Here is a 19189-nt window from a genome sequence, read left to right on the forward strand (position 1 = left end):
CTAATGTTTGTCTCCTTTCTTTTATAATTTCTAAAATAATGTAGACTTTTTCCTGAAAATTCATTTTTATGAATTTTTGGTAGTATTAGCCAATCACATAAATGTGATGCCAAAAGGCAATCACAAATGATACAAAAATACCATCAAAATAAGCATGTGTAAACATCTGAATACTTTGCAACAGTTGCCCAGCTGTATTTTACAAATAACAGTGAATCATTTATTTTAATTTTGTATCTGCTAGCTGAATTTAATACAATAGTTTAATGTTTTCCCCATATTTGTTCAGCTCTTTTTCTGAAGTTTTCTAGGGATGTGTAAGAAATGGGTATTTAATTCAGACTAAATTGGTAAATTATTCTTCTGGCTTCAGAGTTTGCCTACAAATTTGATTTCTACAGTAATTAGCATGAGAATATCAATGAAAGCTAGTAAAATAGAGGAACAGAAAATGGAAGTTATTGTTTCATTATTTTTCTTCTGTAAGCTTCTCAAGTAGTTCTGCTGATAATCTGTCAGATGTAAAGATATTCTTTCCTATTTGACACTAGCTGGCATGTTTTCCATACCAATTGATAGTTTTTCTTACGGAGTTGCCCTGTACACACAGTGTATATGTTGTCCAGAGACTCTTGTTGATGTTGACTCCAAAAGTTCAAGTCAGATTTCCCTTGCTCAGGGAAAATACTGCTTTTCTTGGCTTAAATATGCTAAAGTATCATCTACCAAAATCTGCAGTTTGAAATGTCTGCATTTTATTCTCCTGTTGCACAGATTTGATACCTAACATCTTTTTCTCAGCTTGCATAACAGCTTTAAAATAGCACTGAAACCTTTTCTGTATCGATCATGTTTACCACGTGAAATGTTTGAGTTTACCTTACTTGTGCTATACCTTTCCATATACTTGCATTTTGATTCATAACAATGTTTAAAACAGTCCTGTGATGCAGAGTTAACATGTTTTCCTTTCATCTTCCACATGACAAATTTTGATGCAGAAAGTAAATACTTCTCTGTTAAAAATAGTGGAACATTACAGTGTACTGTTTGAAGCTGTACATTATGAGGGTTTGCTTTACCACATTGTCTGATTCTTCTAGTGCGTGCAACTGAGGGACACCACTAAGAGCAGTAATTGACTTCCCTTGACAAGTTCAGTTATTATTCCTTTATGGGTGAATCTCAGAGATAAATAATTCAATGGGTGGTGGATACACTATGCGTTTACAGTAGAATAAACAGCTACAGAATAATATAATAAAAGTGCTCCAAATAAAAAATGAGAAGCTGCTTACCCCAAACTTTCTGTTTTATTTCAGAGCCATGAATTATTTGTTGTGGAATTCTCTTTACATTTTTCCACAATAGTGTTCTATATTGCAGGAGTAACCTCATCTCTTGATTATTCCTCTTTTAATTTGAGACAAAGTCTGCTAATGTTTTCTTACATTACATCTTGGTAACTGTTAATAATTCTGTGTTTTAAGTGTCATCCACTGTAGACACTTTGGGCTATGCCTTGTAGAAATACAGTTAGGAAGCAGTATGACTTGCACATACAAACAGAAATTTATCAGGAGGCAGTATAGTACTGACTCAGAAAATCCTCTTCGCTTTTTTTGAAATTACTGGAGTTACACCTCAATTTTTACTTTTAAGTATGCCACAACACACCAAATACATCTGAAACATTAAAGATTTGCATTAGTTTCAAGATTGATTTTTGGGTCTCTAAATCCTTGGGAGAGTTTTGCAAGTATTTGCAATTACAGACAACCCATAAATACCCATCAAAATCTCCCTCTGCTGTAATGTTTTCTGCAATGCATCACTATCAGCAGGATATACAATAATAAGTTAACTTGCGTCCTATTCCCTCTGCTATGATCTTAGTGGGAGTACTGTTAACTCTGTAAAGGCTGTGCAGATCTTCTCTAAATGTCTAAATATACTTACAGCAAATCTACTTTTTAGTATTTGAGCAAGCGGATTGGGGTGTTGAAAGACATCCTTAAAATCTCATTTAAATCTCTCACAAAAAACTATCCTGGAGAGAATTTGGTTTATCTATGTGGACTCACATACTATATTTTTAAAAGACTGGCATCAACGTACTAGCTATATGTCTTCCCTTCTGCTTATTTATTTTTCCCCCTAAGCAAAGCTGAAAACTTCAACCTCTGTTATTAGAAACATTTGTAACCAAAACCAATGACAAACACGTACTATTACAGAACATTATACTATATATATGCCTCATTTATTCTAGTTTTTTAGGACACTGACTTACCAAATCTTATGCTTATAAAAGAGCCAGATGCTAGACACTGGAAATCGCACTTTGATATATTACAAAGCTATATTGTAAGCCTACTGCATGGCCTTCATGTGCACTTAAAACCTACAGGTATGTAAATAATATCAAATGATGAAACTAGAAAGCAGTTTCTTCAGGCTTTATTTTACAATTTCTCACTAAATATATTTACAGGACATGGAGTTTGCTTTAGTGCAATACATAGTAATGTTGCATAAGTACAAACTGTTGAACTTTTCTAAAAAAATAAAGAAATAAAGACTTAACTGATGTTACAGCTAAGTATGTAAAGCAACATTAATAAATCTGAGTGAAAACGCTAACAGCATCTTTTCTTTTCATAAACAACTTCTAGAAACAAACCACAAACCGGCATTACATATTCCCAACTACTAACCCTTGTACAGTACCATATCATTTAAAAAATGATTTTTTTTTAAAAGCACATATACCGTACTGTATGGCAGTCTTTTTCTACAGATACTGACTTACTCTGTTAATACAAATATGATATAACCTTGGCAGTTTTGAAGAACAAAGTTATCTCAAGATATCAAACATCAGTAACAAACTCTGATAAGCACAGCTTCTTGAGAACTTGCTTTAACAGCATTTCTTCACAGTGATATTTATGAAAGGTTGGAAAAAGATTAGCATAAAATATTTCCATCCTTTTTCAGTTTTTATGCAAAAATCATTACTTTTATATCGGTAATTATAAAATTACAAACACTTTCTATAAGTAACTGCATCTGTAGTAATGATAGAAAAAGTTGTCAGTAAGATACCTAAAATGAGGCTTGCATAAAATGATAGTTTGAAGAAAAGTAGGTACATATTTTTTAAAGTAATAATAAGGGTGGTAACTTATTTAGAATAAGCAGCACAGCAGTTTAACAGACAACCTATTAATCAATTAAAAAAGCTAATTATTTATTAATGTTAAAAAAACCAAGAAACTGTGATGAGGTGAAATCAACATTTTAAAAGATTTGATGAGACATTTACTCTTAATCTTAGTTTTGGCACTTTATTGGAACAATTACTTTACCAAAGACCAAAATATGTATAAAAGTTATACAGCTCCTTGACATACCTGGCAGATATAGTACATAAGTACTGGCAAACACTGAAAACATAGTTAGTTAAACATTCCCACAGAATTGCACATGCATGCACTATTTGGACAACAGCATTTTATCTATGTTCTTGGAGGTGACAAACTTGCATTACTTGGGTATTTTAGGCCATTTCTTCAGCAGATCTTGTTTCTGATTTAAGTCTTACAAATTCTTTAGCAACTTCATCATTGGTCCTCTGAGAAAGTATTCTAAGAATTGTTAACCCAGTTTCATCTACAGAGATGTTTCTCAACAAGGGGTACCAAGATGAACAGCTACCTTTCTCTGCTATGTTTTGCAGCTGAATAACTGTCATTCCTATAATGCGATCTTCCCTAGCAAAGCAGTAATCTTTCACTGAGAGGTGAAGTTCGTAGGCTCCTGGCTTATCTTCATTACTCAAAATGCTGCATGGATTAAAAATATGAATTTAGAACAAGGAGTTCAGTTTAATTCCCCTAGGGAATGAATGTAGTCTAGAAATCTTGTAAAAATTAAAGCGATAGTGGTAGTTTAACTTCCGTAGTTCCATTTTGTTGTGACAGAGTATTGTTTATTTTTAACCTCCTACACAGTTAATCTTTCAGGTGCTACTGATGATGTAGCCTCTGTTCCCACTGACCTGAACAGAGACAGAGAACTGATCTTTCCCTCAATATCGGAAATAGTTACCTTCCCCTAGAAATTAGCTGAAATGTTCAACTAGTTCCACAACTATCATAACCACATCTTTAAACCACTTGCAAAAAATAAAAATCACTAGCAGAGCCTCAAAAGGAGCTCTGTGGTCAGACACTGAGAAAGTGAACTCTGTCCTAGACAGGTCTGGGGGGTAAGGGGGGAAAATGAATTGGTCTCAGTTAGGAAAGGGGGAGGAGGAGTAAACAGATGAGACGTGCTGTTGAGAAGTACTGAATCTGAAACTCCAAGTTAGGTTAAAATTTCTTATTGCTTTAAGGATTAAATAGAGAGAGAATAGATAGAGATAAATAGAAGGATTTAAAGAAGAGATAAATAATAGGATTAGCACTTGCACAACCCTTTACATATCTAAATATCTCAACAATTATAAAGGCCCAGGTATTTAGCAGTTACAATTAATGCTTCAGTTCAGATAACTATTTGGGCAAATAGATTTTCTAGGTATATAAAGTCATTCCTGTATAGGGAAATGAATTGTACATTTTACGTCTTTTGTAAGACTGAAAGCTTAGTGGTTGTCATTTATCTTCATATAAAACAAAGATACAACTTACTAAATAATTTTGAAGTGGTGTCTATATCTACAGACTCCAATGTGTATAGTGGCTTTGGGATGGTTCTTTTATGTTTTTACCAGTTTAACTGCAAGAAATTCTAACAAAAATTGCCTAAATTATGCAATTAACAGACAAAAAATACTTACAATTGGAAAGTTTCATTGTATTTTGGTGACCAGGTGTTGCTCTTTGTCTTGGTTCCATGTTTCCTCTTCTTGTCACTTAGGTTAGGACCTAATATGCAAACTTCCACAAATGGCCGGAACATAGCTGTTGTTTGCCAGTTTAGATTATTAATTGCTACAACTGTAAAGAAATAAAACAAATGAAGTTAAATAAAAGTCCATTAGAAGAGCTCCAGTTAATTATTCAGTATGACTTTGTATAGCCAATGAAAGGTGACCTGAGAACTTCCCTACAGGATACCGATTACCTGTCAAGCCTAGGAGGAGCTTTCCCTGTTTTCTGCCAAATAGGATGTCTGACTACTTTCAGTTACAACAGTAGAAAATATAAACATATATTTTACAAAAGCTTTCCATTAACAGCTCTTTTGTCTGCTAACTTTGCTGTAATTAAAGAATCAGCTTATACTAATGTAAATGACACTGGGTTTCCTCTGGAATTCCAGGTTGTGCAGAACAGATATTTTCTTAAAAATGGAACTTTTAAAATCTTGGTGCAGTCATTCACCATCTAGCTTTGTTACAGATTTTGGAAAATTATATTATATGCAAGCAATTCAGAAGTGTAATTTGTAATGTTTGAATTTATGACTCCATCACTTCATTAACTGTCCACACAGAGAAGTACAGATAGTACTTACCTGCATAATCATAACATCTACTGATGTTGAGCAAGGAAAAAGTATGCTCCTAATCACCTGAGGCTTTACAAGTAGTGTAATACTTAATATTTGTTATTTCATTGTTGGTATGTTTTACTTAAGATGTGGTACTTGAGGGTTTTGGATTTCGTTGTTGCTTTCTTTTTAAAACTAGCTATTTGAAACTTACCTTTTACAATGACTTTATGCTCACCAGTTCCAGGATGTGTAGAGACATCCACCTGTATAGATATCTCACCCACTGAATTATTAGTGGTTTGGCCTGAAATAATAATTAGTAGGTTAGCACACCTGGCTTCTCAATACATCAAAAGAAACAGACAATGAAAAAAGGTGAGCAGTTTTTTCTGTCAGAAACACTTAGAAATATCGAACATATTTCACACTTAACTGGGAATCTGTTATGGTTTCAGAAGTGATTTTGCCCCCAAAATACCCCTCAATTGCAAATGTCTATGTAAAGTGCCTCAGCAAAATAAGGAAACTGCTTTCACCTGGAACCTTCCATACTGGTTATCATTAGGTGCATTTGCATCTTCAAATGCAAAAGTTGGTGGCTTTGTCAAACATTGTTTGCATGTGCACCCCAAAAATCTTACTGCAAGTATGCATTTGGAAAACTATTTCTATATTGTTATTGATAAATCCTTTGCTGGGGGTTATGTCTAAGCAAACTACTAAAGTTCTGCACTAACACAGACACAGGAGCTAAAAGTAAAAAGGAGAAGGTTGTAGGTATGGCAGAGGAGCCAGGAACTTAATTTTGAAAGACTTTATTTTTGAGCGCTAATGCAGGTTCCAGGTCAATTGACACATAATGATTCCTTTAAAAGGACTTTCAGTATGTGTTGTAATGTCTTTTAATATATCAGGTTATAACAGTACAATATAAGCAAAATTGGGTATGTTTATTTGTTCTTTAATTGGATGACTGTGAACGCTGAACTCTGAACACTTGCTCCCCAGTCTAATCTCTGTGAAGCAAATACTAAAGCAAATTACCATCCCTTTATAACTGGCTGCTCTTTTTGTGGGTTAGCAGAGGAAAGATTCTATCTTCTAAATTCCTCACCCACTGGTTCCCCATCCATCTATATGAGAAGGAGAAGCAAACATTCATTTAGAAGTTTTCTAGCAGCTCATGCAGGAATTCAGGAAGGGGTGCAGAGAAGAGGGGTGTCTTGTGTAATCATACTGGGAAAAAATATTCCACACACCCCCCCCCCCCCCCCCCCAAATTAGTTTATACCCAGAATATGTATTTTTTTCCCTTTATCACACAGTCTTTTTCTGGATTTCACCATTAGTATCTTCCTAGAAACATGTTCTGCAGTGATGTTTAGTCGTCGTATTGGCATAACCCGATTGCAAGGTCAATTAAATACTCTTACTGCAAGTGTTAGTGCTCCAGAGAACAAGTGTTTTCCCTGATAAATGTGGAAATTCAGTGCTCAATTAACTTCCTCAGCATCCTTGAACACTGTTCTGCATTTTCCAACTTTCAGGTGAGTTTGGTTTGGAATTGTCATGAATCCACATTTAGATTGTACTCAACCACCTTTTAGCAAAGTACACAGTCTCGGTATCTTAATTTGGTTATAGCTGCTGCTTCTGAATCGCAGGGTACCTGTACCAATTTCGCTGCTAGATGTATTTCAGTGTCAGCCCGAGGGTTTGGATCACTACTGACATGTAAACAGGCAATTTGTTAGACATCAGATTTTTAATGACAAGAAGTTTAGTTTCAGTGGCAGCAATTAATTTTCTTGTTGTATTTGGACAATTACTTAAAGCTGTGGTATATGGGATCTTTAATGAAGTTACTGAATCATTCTACATCTTGTTCATAATAAATACTACTTCTTTTTTAAAAAGCATATATAAAGAGATATGAATGAAATGGACTAGAAAAGCCAAATAAAATCAGTAGAACAGCTTTATTTAGAAGAGTAAAATAAGGTATCATCTGAGTGTACAGTGAAATTAGTTTTTATTTAGAAAGAGAAAGGAAATTCTCATTTGGTCATGGTCATACAGCTGATTTTATTTGCTTTTGCAAACACACTATCTTTAGACTATCAGTAAGTAGCATAATACTGACACTGAGTTTATGCTTGTTGAAATAAAATTTATTTATAAAATAATAAAAAAAATATATTTGGAGTGCAAAGTGCTATGTAAAATTATTCTGTCCAGAAAACCAAGATTTTAAAAAAGGTCTCATTTTCATTACACAAAACGTGGTGTTTTTAATGGAGTTATATTTAACTCAGTGGGATGACTTGTGTGAAAACACCTTCCCCTATATTCATGTGGATTACATGAATCAAATGAAGGTAACACCTAAAATTCAGAAGGAAGCTTATCCAGGCTAGTACCCCAATACTATAGCTAATATATATTTTTATATATAGGTTAGTATTATTTGCTTTCTGATGCTGTGGAGTAAATCAAAGAGAATAGAGACTGGAGCTTCTAGAGCATTAATCTGTCTTGTTCTTTCATACTGTGAAATTCCACCTTTTCAAATTGTTAAGTACTGCATGGAATTCAACCTTAACAGGTTCTGGTGGACCTTTTTATGAATGATGCTTTTGATTCCACATATAGCTATCTTCAGCTATGAAGTCTGAGTCATTTATCTTTTGTTCTAATGATAAAGGTTTCATTGCCAAGCTGGACAGGAGAAGAGAACCAAGAATTAGCAACATGTAAATCATAGGGACACTGAATACATAGGATAAACTGAATGTACTGAGAGAGTGTAAGAGAAGTTCTCAAACTCTCTTCCAATCAAAATTAATAAAAATTTACCACTTACTACAGTGGAAGGTGAGTCAGGCTGATCCTGAATTTCACTGAAAAATCAATTACTTAAAAGATGTTTTGGTTTAGGGTTTTTTAAGAGAAATCAGGAATGTTTTAAAAGAAAACAATTAGCGTTTTCATTTGATAGCTTATGCAGCATCTTGTGGGTGATGGTAATAATGGAGCATGCTATGTTAACCTGTAATAATGATACATTAGATCTCACCAAGACAAAATTTATGAATCTGCAAGATAAGTCTTGCTCTGGCTCTCCAACTTATTAACTATGCAAAGTATATCCTTGCAAAGGTCTCCTAACTGATCTTTTTCTTTCCTTTTCCTAGTAGCCCATAATTCACAACAGTGCTCTAAGCCGTATTGCAAATATATAGTGGGATTAGTCCTGTATGTATAGCACTGTTTGATAAGTTATAAAGAAATCTGTGTAAAACATCACACAGACAGCTGACATTAAAATGATCCTACATTTCACTATTGCTGAGGAAAACTCCTGCAGCAGAATGTCTCAGCCAGCAGAGACAATTTCTGTTCTAGACTCTAGTGGAGTCTGGAATATAGGCTTAGTTTCTTTCTGTTACCACCCCATCCATCTTGCATTTATCTCTCTCTGACCTGCTGAACAAACTAGAGACACAATTCTTGGACATTCAGTGTTTTCTTATAGCAGCTTTTGTCAACATTAAGAACTACAGCACTTCTTTTTAAAGTCTCTGATCTCAGAATCACAGGATGGTCAGGCTTGGAAGGCATCTCTGGAGATCATCTGACCCAACCCCCTGCTAAAGCAGGATCACCTCGAGCAGGTTGCACAGAGTCACATCCAGGTGGGTTTTGGATTTCTCCAGAGGAGACTCCACAGCTTCTCTGGCAGCCTGTTCCAGGGCTCAGCCACCTTCAAGGGAAAGATGTTCTTCCTCATATTCAGAAGGAACTTCCTATGTTTCAGTTTGTGCTCATTGCCCTTGTCCTGTTGCTGAGCACCACTGAAAAGAATCCTCTTGACACCCACCCTTAAGATATTTGCATACATTCATAAGATCCCCTGATCTGTCTATTTCTGCTGGTTTGTTTTCTTTCTTGCTACCAATTCTTGTGAAGTCACAGCAGGAGTTAGTGATTGTGATTGCACTGTGGAAAGGTCTATTTATCCTACCACATTTCAGAAGACAATTTAACTGACAGATTGCACTTTTCTTTCTTTAGTACTGTAATGTAACTAATTAGAAGGTTAACAAGCACAAATAATTCTGCTGTGTTTTTGAAAAACCTTATGGTTGCTTAACTATTACTATCTCTACTCTAAACTCTGCTTTAGATTTTATTTGTTAGGTTATTTATATGAATCAAAATACAGCATACTCTCATAGGTGGGTTTTAAAGTGATCACCTGCATTTAAACTGCATTCTTTTGCAGCCATAGTACAACAAATAGTAAAGGAGAAAATATATTTCCGCTGGCCAAAGGTGCTTGTTTCTCAGTGGACAAAAAGTCTAAAAAGCTAGATTTTGATTTCTCCCTTATTTAGCATCTGAAATGTTATCAGTGTGATAGTTGTTGCAGCCCCAGTGATCTTGACAGAAGGGAGCCATTTTTGAACAAGGACCTACTCAAAAGTTTCTTAGTCATGGTAATCATCTTGGCTACATGTGCACTCAGAAACTCATTCTTCTGTCTTCTATTCTTAAGTAGGTAGGTACTTTTGGAGGTGGACTTGTAGAGAAAATAGCAGAAAATACAAATCGAAAATGAGTCATTAATATTTTGTAAAAATAAATCAGAAACTCCCTATATTCTCTAGCATAATACTCCTGCTAAATGCAAGGGACTTCTCCTGAATCAGTCTGTGATTGTGCACAAAGTACATTTCTGTGAAAGGGGTCCTTTGTCCTGCTCAATCCTTTAGCAGCAGAAAGTTTTGAAAAAGTTTTCCCATCAATCAGGAGGACTTTAGAAAATAACTACTAGGTTTGCATGAAAAAAGAACCCAGCAGAAATAAATGGGATGCACAGAAAATGAGCTAGCATAAAATTTAAGAATAGAATTTGAGACATTGAGACCTCTAATGGAGTATACTTTCCAGCTGCTCTGGGAGTTGGGACTTTGAAACTGGGATGCTTTTGTTATTTCTTGAGGAAAAGAAAATTAAAAAGGAAAATGTTAAGAGCAGGTTGTTTGTGGGGCTACTAGGAGCATTGGTATGCAGCATGGACCTCAAAAAGTGGCACAACACATCTGAGAAGCTGAGCTGATCATTGGACCGTTCATAGGTCTGAGCTCTGCCTTTCCAACCACCCCAGTTATCCTGCTAGGAATATTTAAGATAGCAAACTAAAACCAGTTTGCACTATTTGTATATTCTAATATAAAAATAGGAAAGTTTATATAATGATGCAAATTGTCATACAGAAGTATTTATGGAAGATAAAATTGCTGTGTCTGAAAAGGTATGGCTTGACCTATCTGTTAACAAAATTAGTTGTTATCTGGTATTGTGTTTAGATAAATGTTGTCATCAATCTTGCAATCTCTTCTTTTTACAGTTCAGTATAGCAAAATGTGGTAGCTATATGAAAGCGAAATATAGCAGCCTTCAAAACTAAGCAATGAAAATAAATAATTTGATGGTTTAAAAAAGTCAGACAGAAATATGTGGTACTGAACCCTAAGAGAAAAATCTGTCCGTGCACTCAGCCATACCAGCCTTCTTTCTCATCAGGTCCGTGCCTGTAGTACAGAGTTTGAAAATGGTTGTGTAATCCTAGGTTAACATATCATTTCATGATGTGGAGCATCAATTATATTATGTTATGCCTTATGATAGCAATTCTTTCTATTCAAACTGCTTTAAAGATCTTTTGGCATTCATTGTATCTTCCTGCTCGTAGTTGCATGTAAAATCCTTAAAAGCTTTATTTGAGGGCCTGTTTCTGACAAGATAAAGAATAAAAGAGTAGTAAACTGTGTGTCAGAGAATGAGCAATAGATTGAGGACGTGCTTGCAAAACAAGGATTCTTCTTATGCTGCAAAGTAGCAAAAGAGGATAATAACGGAATGTTTTTATTGCTCTTCAGCCGGGGACATATTCTTTTTTCATCCAATAACAATTACAGCTTTCAATAACAACAGATTTAAATGGTTTTTCTTGTCTTGATTTTTTTTTAACTGTTGAGCTCTAGAAGCATTAGTTGTCAAAGTGATTGTAGTCTGTGTGGTATCCATTCTTGCTTAGTGATGCTTGCAGGGACAATTTTAACTCTACAGTGATATTGTAAAAGTAAGACTAACTTTTTTGCAAAATATCTAGGAGGACAATATGCAGATGTTCTCGTACCTTCCATTGTCTCTGTAACCCTTTCCCCAAACTTGCGTTGCATTCACAAAGTTTGTAGAACTCGTTTGGAAAAATTGTGGTTTATTCAGAATTATTCAAGAAATTGTTTTATTAAAAAAAAAGAAATCTTGACTGTTAAAGTGGATTGTTTTCTTCCTCTACCTTCTGTCCAGTTTATAGATCTGTTTAGCCTTAAGTATGTGGTTAAGTTGTCAGAGTGTATACATAGGAGACAAAGTAGAGATATGAGACAAGGAGGCACAGTCAAAAGTGGAGCTTTTTGGAAATTCAGGCAACACTAAATAGAAAATAAGGGTTGGACATTGTCACCAAAACCAGCAGCTGGGTGTCCAAAGCCCCATGTGGCTCTGGGTTTATGGTCTTCAGTTCAGGTTCCAGAAAACTCAGAAATATACTGTATCCCCCTCCTGATGCAAGATGTTATGGATCTCTGAGGAGAGAATTGATTCAATTTCTGGAAGCTGGAATGTATTAAGCAGTCTACACAGTGTCCAAAAGAGATCAGTGTCTGTTCTCAGGTGTTTGAAAGCAGAGCTCCTAATTTGTATCTGAAAGGCTTTTTATACTATCTGCAGTTATTACAACATAATAGTCTATTATTTGCTTAGAAATGAAAGCACTAAATGTCTGAATCTATTGAATATATATATATATTGTCAGAAGGCCTTTACTTGAATTTACTATATATATTTTTTCTTCACACAATTATATTCCGGTTTTCCATACATTCATGATTCTTTACATTTAATTGATGGGCACAAATGACCCCTAGGTTGAGAAGGTAAACATGAATTAATTATTTTCTTTTATGCAAAGAGAGTGCTTCGTTAAACAGAAAAGGAATCTGACATTTACCAAACACCCATCTGACTTTAAATACTAATATGTTTTGTACTGAACCAACCAGTGCTTATATAACAATAATAGAAAGGTAAGATGAGATTTGATGGTGATTTGGTTTTCTTTTTGTTCACCTTGGAATTTCATAATTTGCTCATGCCTTAGATTTATATTACCATGTTGGTGTTTGGTATTTCTCTTCTTCTAGTTGGCATGGTTCTATAATCAACTCTAGATTACGCACGCTGCTCCTTTCTGCCCTACTTCAGGTCTCCGATTCCCCAACTTCCATACCAAATGGAAGTGATTCTTTCTTACTGAGTTTTCCCAGCCTTTCATTTTACTTTACACTTACCTGATTAAGCCTCTCTGTATGTCTACACTGCCTCCTTCTAATGTCTAGGGTTAATATATTTTTATAGTTCTGGGGGCTAGATGTCCTTCTAAAGTCCTTCCTGGACTTTTGTAGCGACTTGACTTTCTCCCTCTCTCATCCAGGTACTCACAAAAGTTGTTGCAAGTGGTGACTTTTGCAGTATTTTTGCCCTGAAGTAGTCAAATATAACAAGCTAGGCTCTGAAACAATCTTTATAACTTTATTAAAAGTTTGTAGATCTATGGAGGTTTACATTTTTTCTTCTTTATTTTTTTAATTCTGTCTTTTAGGATTTGGGATTTTGAGACCTTCTATCTCTCTGAGGATTAGAAATCTAGTTTAAAAGAAAAACAGCTACCTGCAAACTAATCGTCATGCGTGACACGATTTTATTACTTGAGACTTAGGAAAAGCTCACTAAGCACTGTGAGCCAGGCAATAAAACCAGCTGAAGTGGCAATGTTGCCCTCTGGTAACCCTATCCTATCCCATTCGCTAGCTAGCTGCTTCGGCATAAATCTGACCATTTATTTAAATACGGCACCTATGCTTTCACCTTATTTTCTATACAGGACAAAGGAATGAAAAAGTTGAAGAAACATTCAAGCTTTCACAGTCCCAATGCTCCAGAATTACACAAGCTATGGAATCAACAATCTTACTCAGACATACATTTATCATCTTCTGATTAACGATGCCAATAAAATACATGTATATTTGTCTGGGGTTAATTTATTAGAAAAGAAAAGATCAGGGTGACTAATCAAGTTCTTTTTCACAGGACCTGGAGGCTCTATAATTTAGAGGAAAATCTTGAGTGCATGTTTTAGCATTTTTATTTCTACAAAGGGTAAGTTAAAGCTAAATTGTTTGTATTTGATTAGAAAACGTGTATCATTTATCTTAAGGATCACTTGATGTGAAGGTATTGACAGAAGATTCTGCAGCATGTGTAAACCTCTCAATTGTACAAAGCCACACTATCAAAATACATTTTGTCCTATTTGATTTTCTGTAATGTCAGACAGAGTGATATCAGAGCAGAATATTATGTTGTGAGTAGATAGTACTGGTTTGAGTTTCAGGGTGGAATCCCCAGTGAAGACCTTCCCCTTCATCTCTGTCTGGTGTATGCCGTGCTTCGCATGAGGGCTGGCAATTGCACAACCCCAGTGAGACCCTCCAACATCTGTAGCCACTTGTATGTCTATATAGTAAGAAACCAGGGATGAGCCAGCTTTGATGTGGGAGGTGAATATCCTGTTAGCATCATCCATCCATCCATATGTATGTGTGTATATATATATACACACAGTCCAGTATTTTAACCAGGCAACATACAGGCAAGTATAGCCTCTAATATTAAGAGGTTTATATATGTAGTGAATGCTCTACTAATACCATTGTTATTTTTCAAAACCGATGTCATCTAACTGATGGATAAGAGGAGCTTGTGTTCATTTTCTTGAAGACTTGAGAGAAACTGTAATATACAACTTAATTTAGGTGCTTTGTTGTTTCATTTAAAGAGTAACAAAAGGAATTTTCCATTGTGATATTCTCTTAGGTGAATGTTCTGTAAAGACCTTACACTTCACCAGCAGTCTGGGGGTTTTTATATGTGAACTTTTAAAATATTTATTTTCTGCCACTATTCTGAATGCATTTGTTTTGATATTAACATATATGCTAGAACACTCCTATTAATTGTAATTCTGCAAGTTTCTTCATTGTTCTTGTATTTTCTGTTGTTTATTACTATACATTCCTTGGAAATGTATGGTGATTTCTGCAGTTTATAAAGCAGGTCTGGTTTTTTTCTTTCATGAAATAAGGCTGTGTAACACACGATTGTGATCTCAGTTTGAAACTGCAGTGGGTGAAGCAGGGATTATTTCTTGAGGAATATACCTGTATTCTGATAGAATACAGGTACAGCTTTCAAAATATGACACTTCTGACACACAAAAGAGCAGAAAAAACCCTTTGTTTTTTCACTTATAAAAGCTGCTAAATGATTTTTGTTTTCTATAGTCTGATGTCATCTATCTGCTTACCCAGACTTTAGCATGTTTCCTATTTTCTGTTAACTGTTAGTTTAGTACTTGAATCTGATTCAAGAAGATAGAAGACAGTGAGGTTCTGCTTTGCCTTGTACCATTACAGGTTGCAAAGGAATACAGAATTGAATTTTGGCTTGGCAGCTGAAAATAATTTATCTTCATTTTTGATCATGTAACTTCCCTATGTTGGTGGCTTCAGAAGATGAGTATGATGTTACTGTTATAGTTAGTATTCTCATTAGGTGAATATTTTTAATTCTGCTTATTAACGTGTTTTCAGATGCTTCTTCCCCTTTTAGCTTTCAATTGCCCAGCATAAGAATGAAGATATTTGGTACAAATCAGTTGATGTGACAGAATAGCCTTTTTTGCAGCCATTTAAACACACAAGTAGGGGTTGTAGTATGAGCTCCATGTTGTTAGATGAGTATTGATTTTTCTGCTTAAGTAATACAAACTCTTTAAAGTCAAGCTAAAAAATGTATTGCAGTCCTGCCGCTATGGATTGCTATGTTGTATACCTTACAGTAACTAGCATTCTCTAATGAGGTTTATAAAACTAAGGTGCTGTAAGTTTATAAGAAAAAATATTTTTCTGTTTCCAGTAAGTAACCATTTTAGATGCAACAGTGACATTTACTTTGGAGAAATTACTGGTAATAAATGACAGCAAATTCAGGACACTGTAATGTTTGAGATGCTGTCTTTTTATGTAGTTTACTAAAACCAAAATAATTTAAAGGATATCAAAATTAGAAAGAAGATTTATGGCTGTGGTTTAGTTTAGCAAACCTTCAGTAATTTCATAAACTATAGCTTGTGTTGTGAATGTTTACATTTGGGTTAGCATCAACTCTAATAACATTTGGACAAAACTTAAGTACTCTAAAAGGTGAAGGTATAACTCAATTCAATAAAAAGGTATCTGGCGGGCTGAAAATTTTCTCCTTTTTTAGGAACAAATTTCGAGAAGCATCACCAGGATTGGTCTGAGCTTTAAATAACAGTAAGTCAAATATTCCATAGAGTAGGAAAGTTTGATCAATAGGCCAGTAGATACAAAGGTAGTTTTACTTCAGTGTTTTGAGTCTGTTCCTTTTCTTCTGAAAAGTAGAAATATAGTAAAGAGTTTATTCTTTGGCTGTTATTGTTTTGTCTTGATTGCAAAAATGTGGTTGAATTTAGCACAATTTAGTTAAAATTGGCTTGTCCTGCCTGAACTGAAATGTGACCACCTTGTCTAGAGTTGTAGGTTGACAACTTGCATAAATATACATATACATAAATATATATGTACATTGATGTACAAATATATGTCTTTTGCAGAAACCTTTGAGTTTTCCTTGATGATATTCTGTGCTTCCTTCTAGCCATACAGCACTGAACCACCAAGTCCCTGCAACTGAGCAGGGTTTTATAGGTCAGGCGTGGCAGCGCGTTACTATTTCACAACTGATTCATGGATGGCACAAGTGTAGTGTGCACAAACAATTGTTTAGTCGCAAAAGATGTTGAAAACAATCCGTATTATAGTCTGAATTTATGCAAAAATCTTATCCTTCAGCTGAATTTAGAGGACAAAAATGATCACTTTTACAGTACAAGTGAATGTACAGTATTAGTGGTGCGCAATCTAAACCTGACAATTTACAGCTGACACAAGTCCAAAGGACACAGAATTAATCAGACCTGAACCTCAGGGGATCTGTTTGGTAATGGTGTACTGTTGCTATGAGATTCTCACTTGGCTGCTTTATATGCTCTTTGCAGAAATCTCAGTGACCATACAGTGTGTAAGGTACCAGTTACTCAGGCTTTGAAATGCACTTCACTAAACTGCCCTCAGGTTTTTCAGAATCAATGTCCATTTTAGAGACTCTAAAAGTGACCTGCTCCACAAAATGGTTCTTGGCAGTGCTAACTTTACTGTATGGTTGAGATTTAAAAGTCTTTTTTTCCATTGCTTTGAGTTTAATTACATCCAACTGTCTATTGATTATGGATTGGTTACCTGCACAAATATGAGGGCAGGTATAAATCTAATTACACTTCAGAGAAAGTTTCTGATTTGAAAACAGGGTCATTTTAAGTAGATGCTAATTATACAGCTACAATTTTGAGACTGGAGGTTGTAATAGGTAAGTTTTTCAGTTCTTTTAAATGAGACATTAAAGTATGATGAAAAGCTATGAGTCACTTTTCCTTAGCTTTCATTCCCAGTGGCTACACTTCTGATAACACTGGTGTGCAAATATAGGCATGCTAATGTGTGCACAGAAATGAACACAGACCTCAGGCTGAAGTCATGATGAAATACAGAAAATTCAAGTTTGTGGTTCAAGATTTACAAAAGATTTCTGCTTATGGCTACAACCTGGATAATTTTTTCTCCTGAAGTTACAATGAAAGTATGCATAAGAAAAAGCCAAAAATGCTAGTTATTGATAATTTTCTGCCTAAATTCATAATGTTAATCTTCTTTGAGAGGGGGAAAAAGAATCTATTCCTTATATATTAGAGTTTTATAGCAATTTTCTCACTTGTAATACATGAATTATTAACAGAGATCCCCAGTCTTATATGAAAACTGCCTAGGAAATCATTCCTTGAAATTAATCTTGGGGCAAGCTGCAAAACTCATGTTTCATGCTTTTTATACTGCAAGTAACATATTGTACTTCAGAGGTAAAAGCAATTGATTTACAGCTTAGCTACCTAATTAAATCTTCTCTGATTCTCATGAGTGGGAGCAGGGTAATTCTTTATAGATCAGCAAATCATATTCCTTCCCAAAGATATTAAGTGGCAGACAGGCCATTTTTACAAATGCTCATTACATGCAAAAGAAAACTAGTAAAGTTACTATTATGCAAAAATCTGCAGCTTCTAGAATGAGGAAAAATATTCAGCTTGGAATATAATGCACGTTAGACATATAAAAGCATTCCTGTATGTACTCTAGAGGTATAAAAACACTGTCCTAGACTGATTAAAAAAAAAGGTAAGGAGTAGCTTCTTTTTGGAAACAGACGGAATCTTTGCCTGAAAGTATAACCATGAACTCTTGCCCTCTTACTGAAACCATGGAAAGTCCTCTTCTGAAATACACTATTAATGAATGGTATAGAAGGGGACTCTGCATTTCAGTTTTTTTGCTGGGATACACCAAAATTAGAGCTGCAAAAAGTGGCTTCGGTGTTGCTGACATCCAGATTCAAAAAACATCTAATATCATATCCTTGCATGTTCTCTGTCTTGGTTTGCTTTTGGGAAAGTATCAAAATCTTGAATTTTGGTAAGCGGGCAAAAAAATTATGTGACATTTTCAGCAGGATGGTTTTGAGTCTGAATTCTGAAATGTACAAAGGAAAAAAATCCAGACAGGGAAAATAATGCTGTATTTTAGCCTACAGAAACCTTCTATTCCTTTTGAATCCATCGATGACTTGCTAAAAGTGTGGGTTCTGTAATGGGGAATCAATGTGCTACATTAAGGACGTGTTGCTCACAATTTATTGTTCTTAATCACAGAAGAAAACCTTAATGTATATAGGTCATGCTTTTTACAGTTATCTGTGATTAGTAATTAATATTCTCCATCTCTGAAAGTATCTAGAGCTGCCAATGTACTTAACAAATTTACTCTGTTTCTGCAGTTATAATAGACCCTCTGGTATGGCTTCTACAACCCTGTCTGTGTTGGAGTGCTCCCATAAATAACCCTGATACTCAGCATTCAGATAGAGCTATGGGACCTATTCTTCCTGTAAAGTGACAAGCTGATAAATGCACTTCCCTCAGGTAAGCTCCCTTGATTGACAACAGCAGTTGATATGGGATAACATCACATGGGCAAGTTTGTGACAATAAACTCTAAAATACCACAGTGTTGGGAGAAAATGACTGGCAACCAATCATTTAAAACATTTAAAATATAATTTGACATAATTATATCTTTTTTACAGATCACTTACTTTGAGATGTCTGAGTGTGTATAAACTTCTTTATCAAAGCGTCTGTAGTTTGTGTGTAAAGGCTAAGAGCATATCTCAGGGACTGTAGGTCTGGGCTCTTTTCCAGGAAACTCTTTTTCAGCCCACTTCCTCCAGCATGGAAGTATTGCTAAGATGAAAAAAAAAATATTGTCATTCAGAGAGGCACATTATCTGAAAGGCCTCA

At 35.0% G+C, this 19189-nt stretch overlaps 1 protein-coding gene across 2 annotated transcripts in view; it reads right to left on the reverse strand.

The window, feature by feature from the left end:
• Positions 1 to 2444: 2444 nt before the first annotated feature.
• The window catches only part of UNC13C (unc-13 homolog C), a 178401-nt gene continuing 161656 nt past the window's right edge, over positions 2445 to 19189 (reverse strand). For both annotated transcript variants that reach the window (XM_027792581.2, XM_027792579.2), the window contains 4 exons: positions 18985 to 19132; positions 5717 to 5809; positions 4847 to 5006; positions 2445 to 3848 (listed from right to left, as the gene is read on the reverse strand). In XM_027792581.2, the coding sequence (XP_027648382.1) occupies positions 3563 to 3848; positions 4847 to 5006; positions 5717 to 5809; positions 18985 to 19132 (687 nt within the window). In that variant the 3' untranslated portion in view covers positions 2445 to 3562. The remainder of the gene's footprint in view (positions 3849 to 4846; positions 5007 to 5716; positions 5810 to 18984; positions 19133 to 19189) is intronic.

The sequence above is a fragment of the Falco peregrinus genome, chromosome 1, assembly GCF_023634155.1.
Source record: "Falco peregrinus isolate bFalPer1 chromosome 1, bFalPer1.pri, whole genome shotgun sequence".
In the NCBI taxonomy this organism is placed as follows: Eukaryota; Metazoa; Chordata; class Aves; order Falconiformes; family Falconidae; genus Falco; species Falco peregrinus.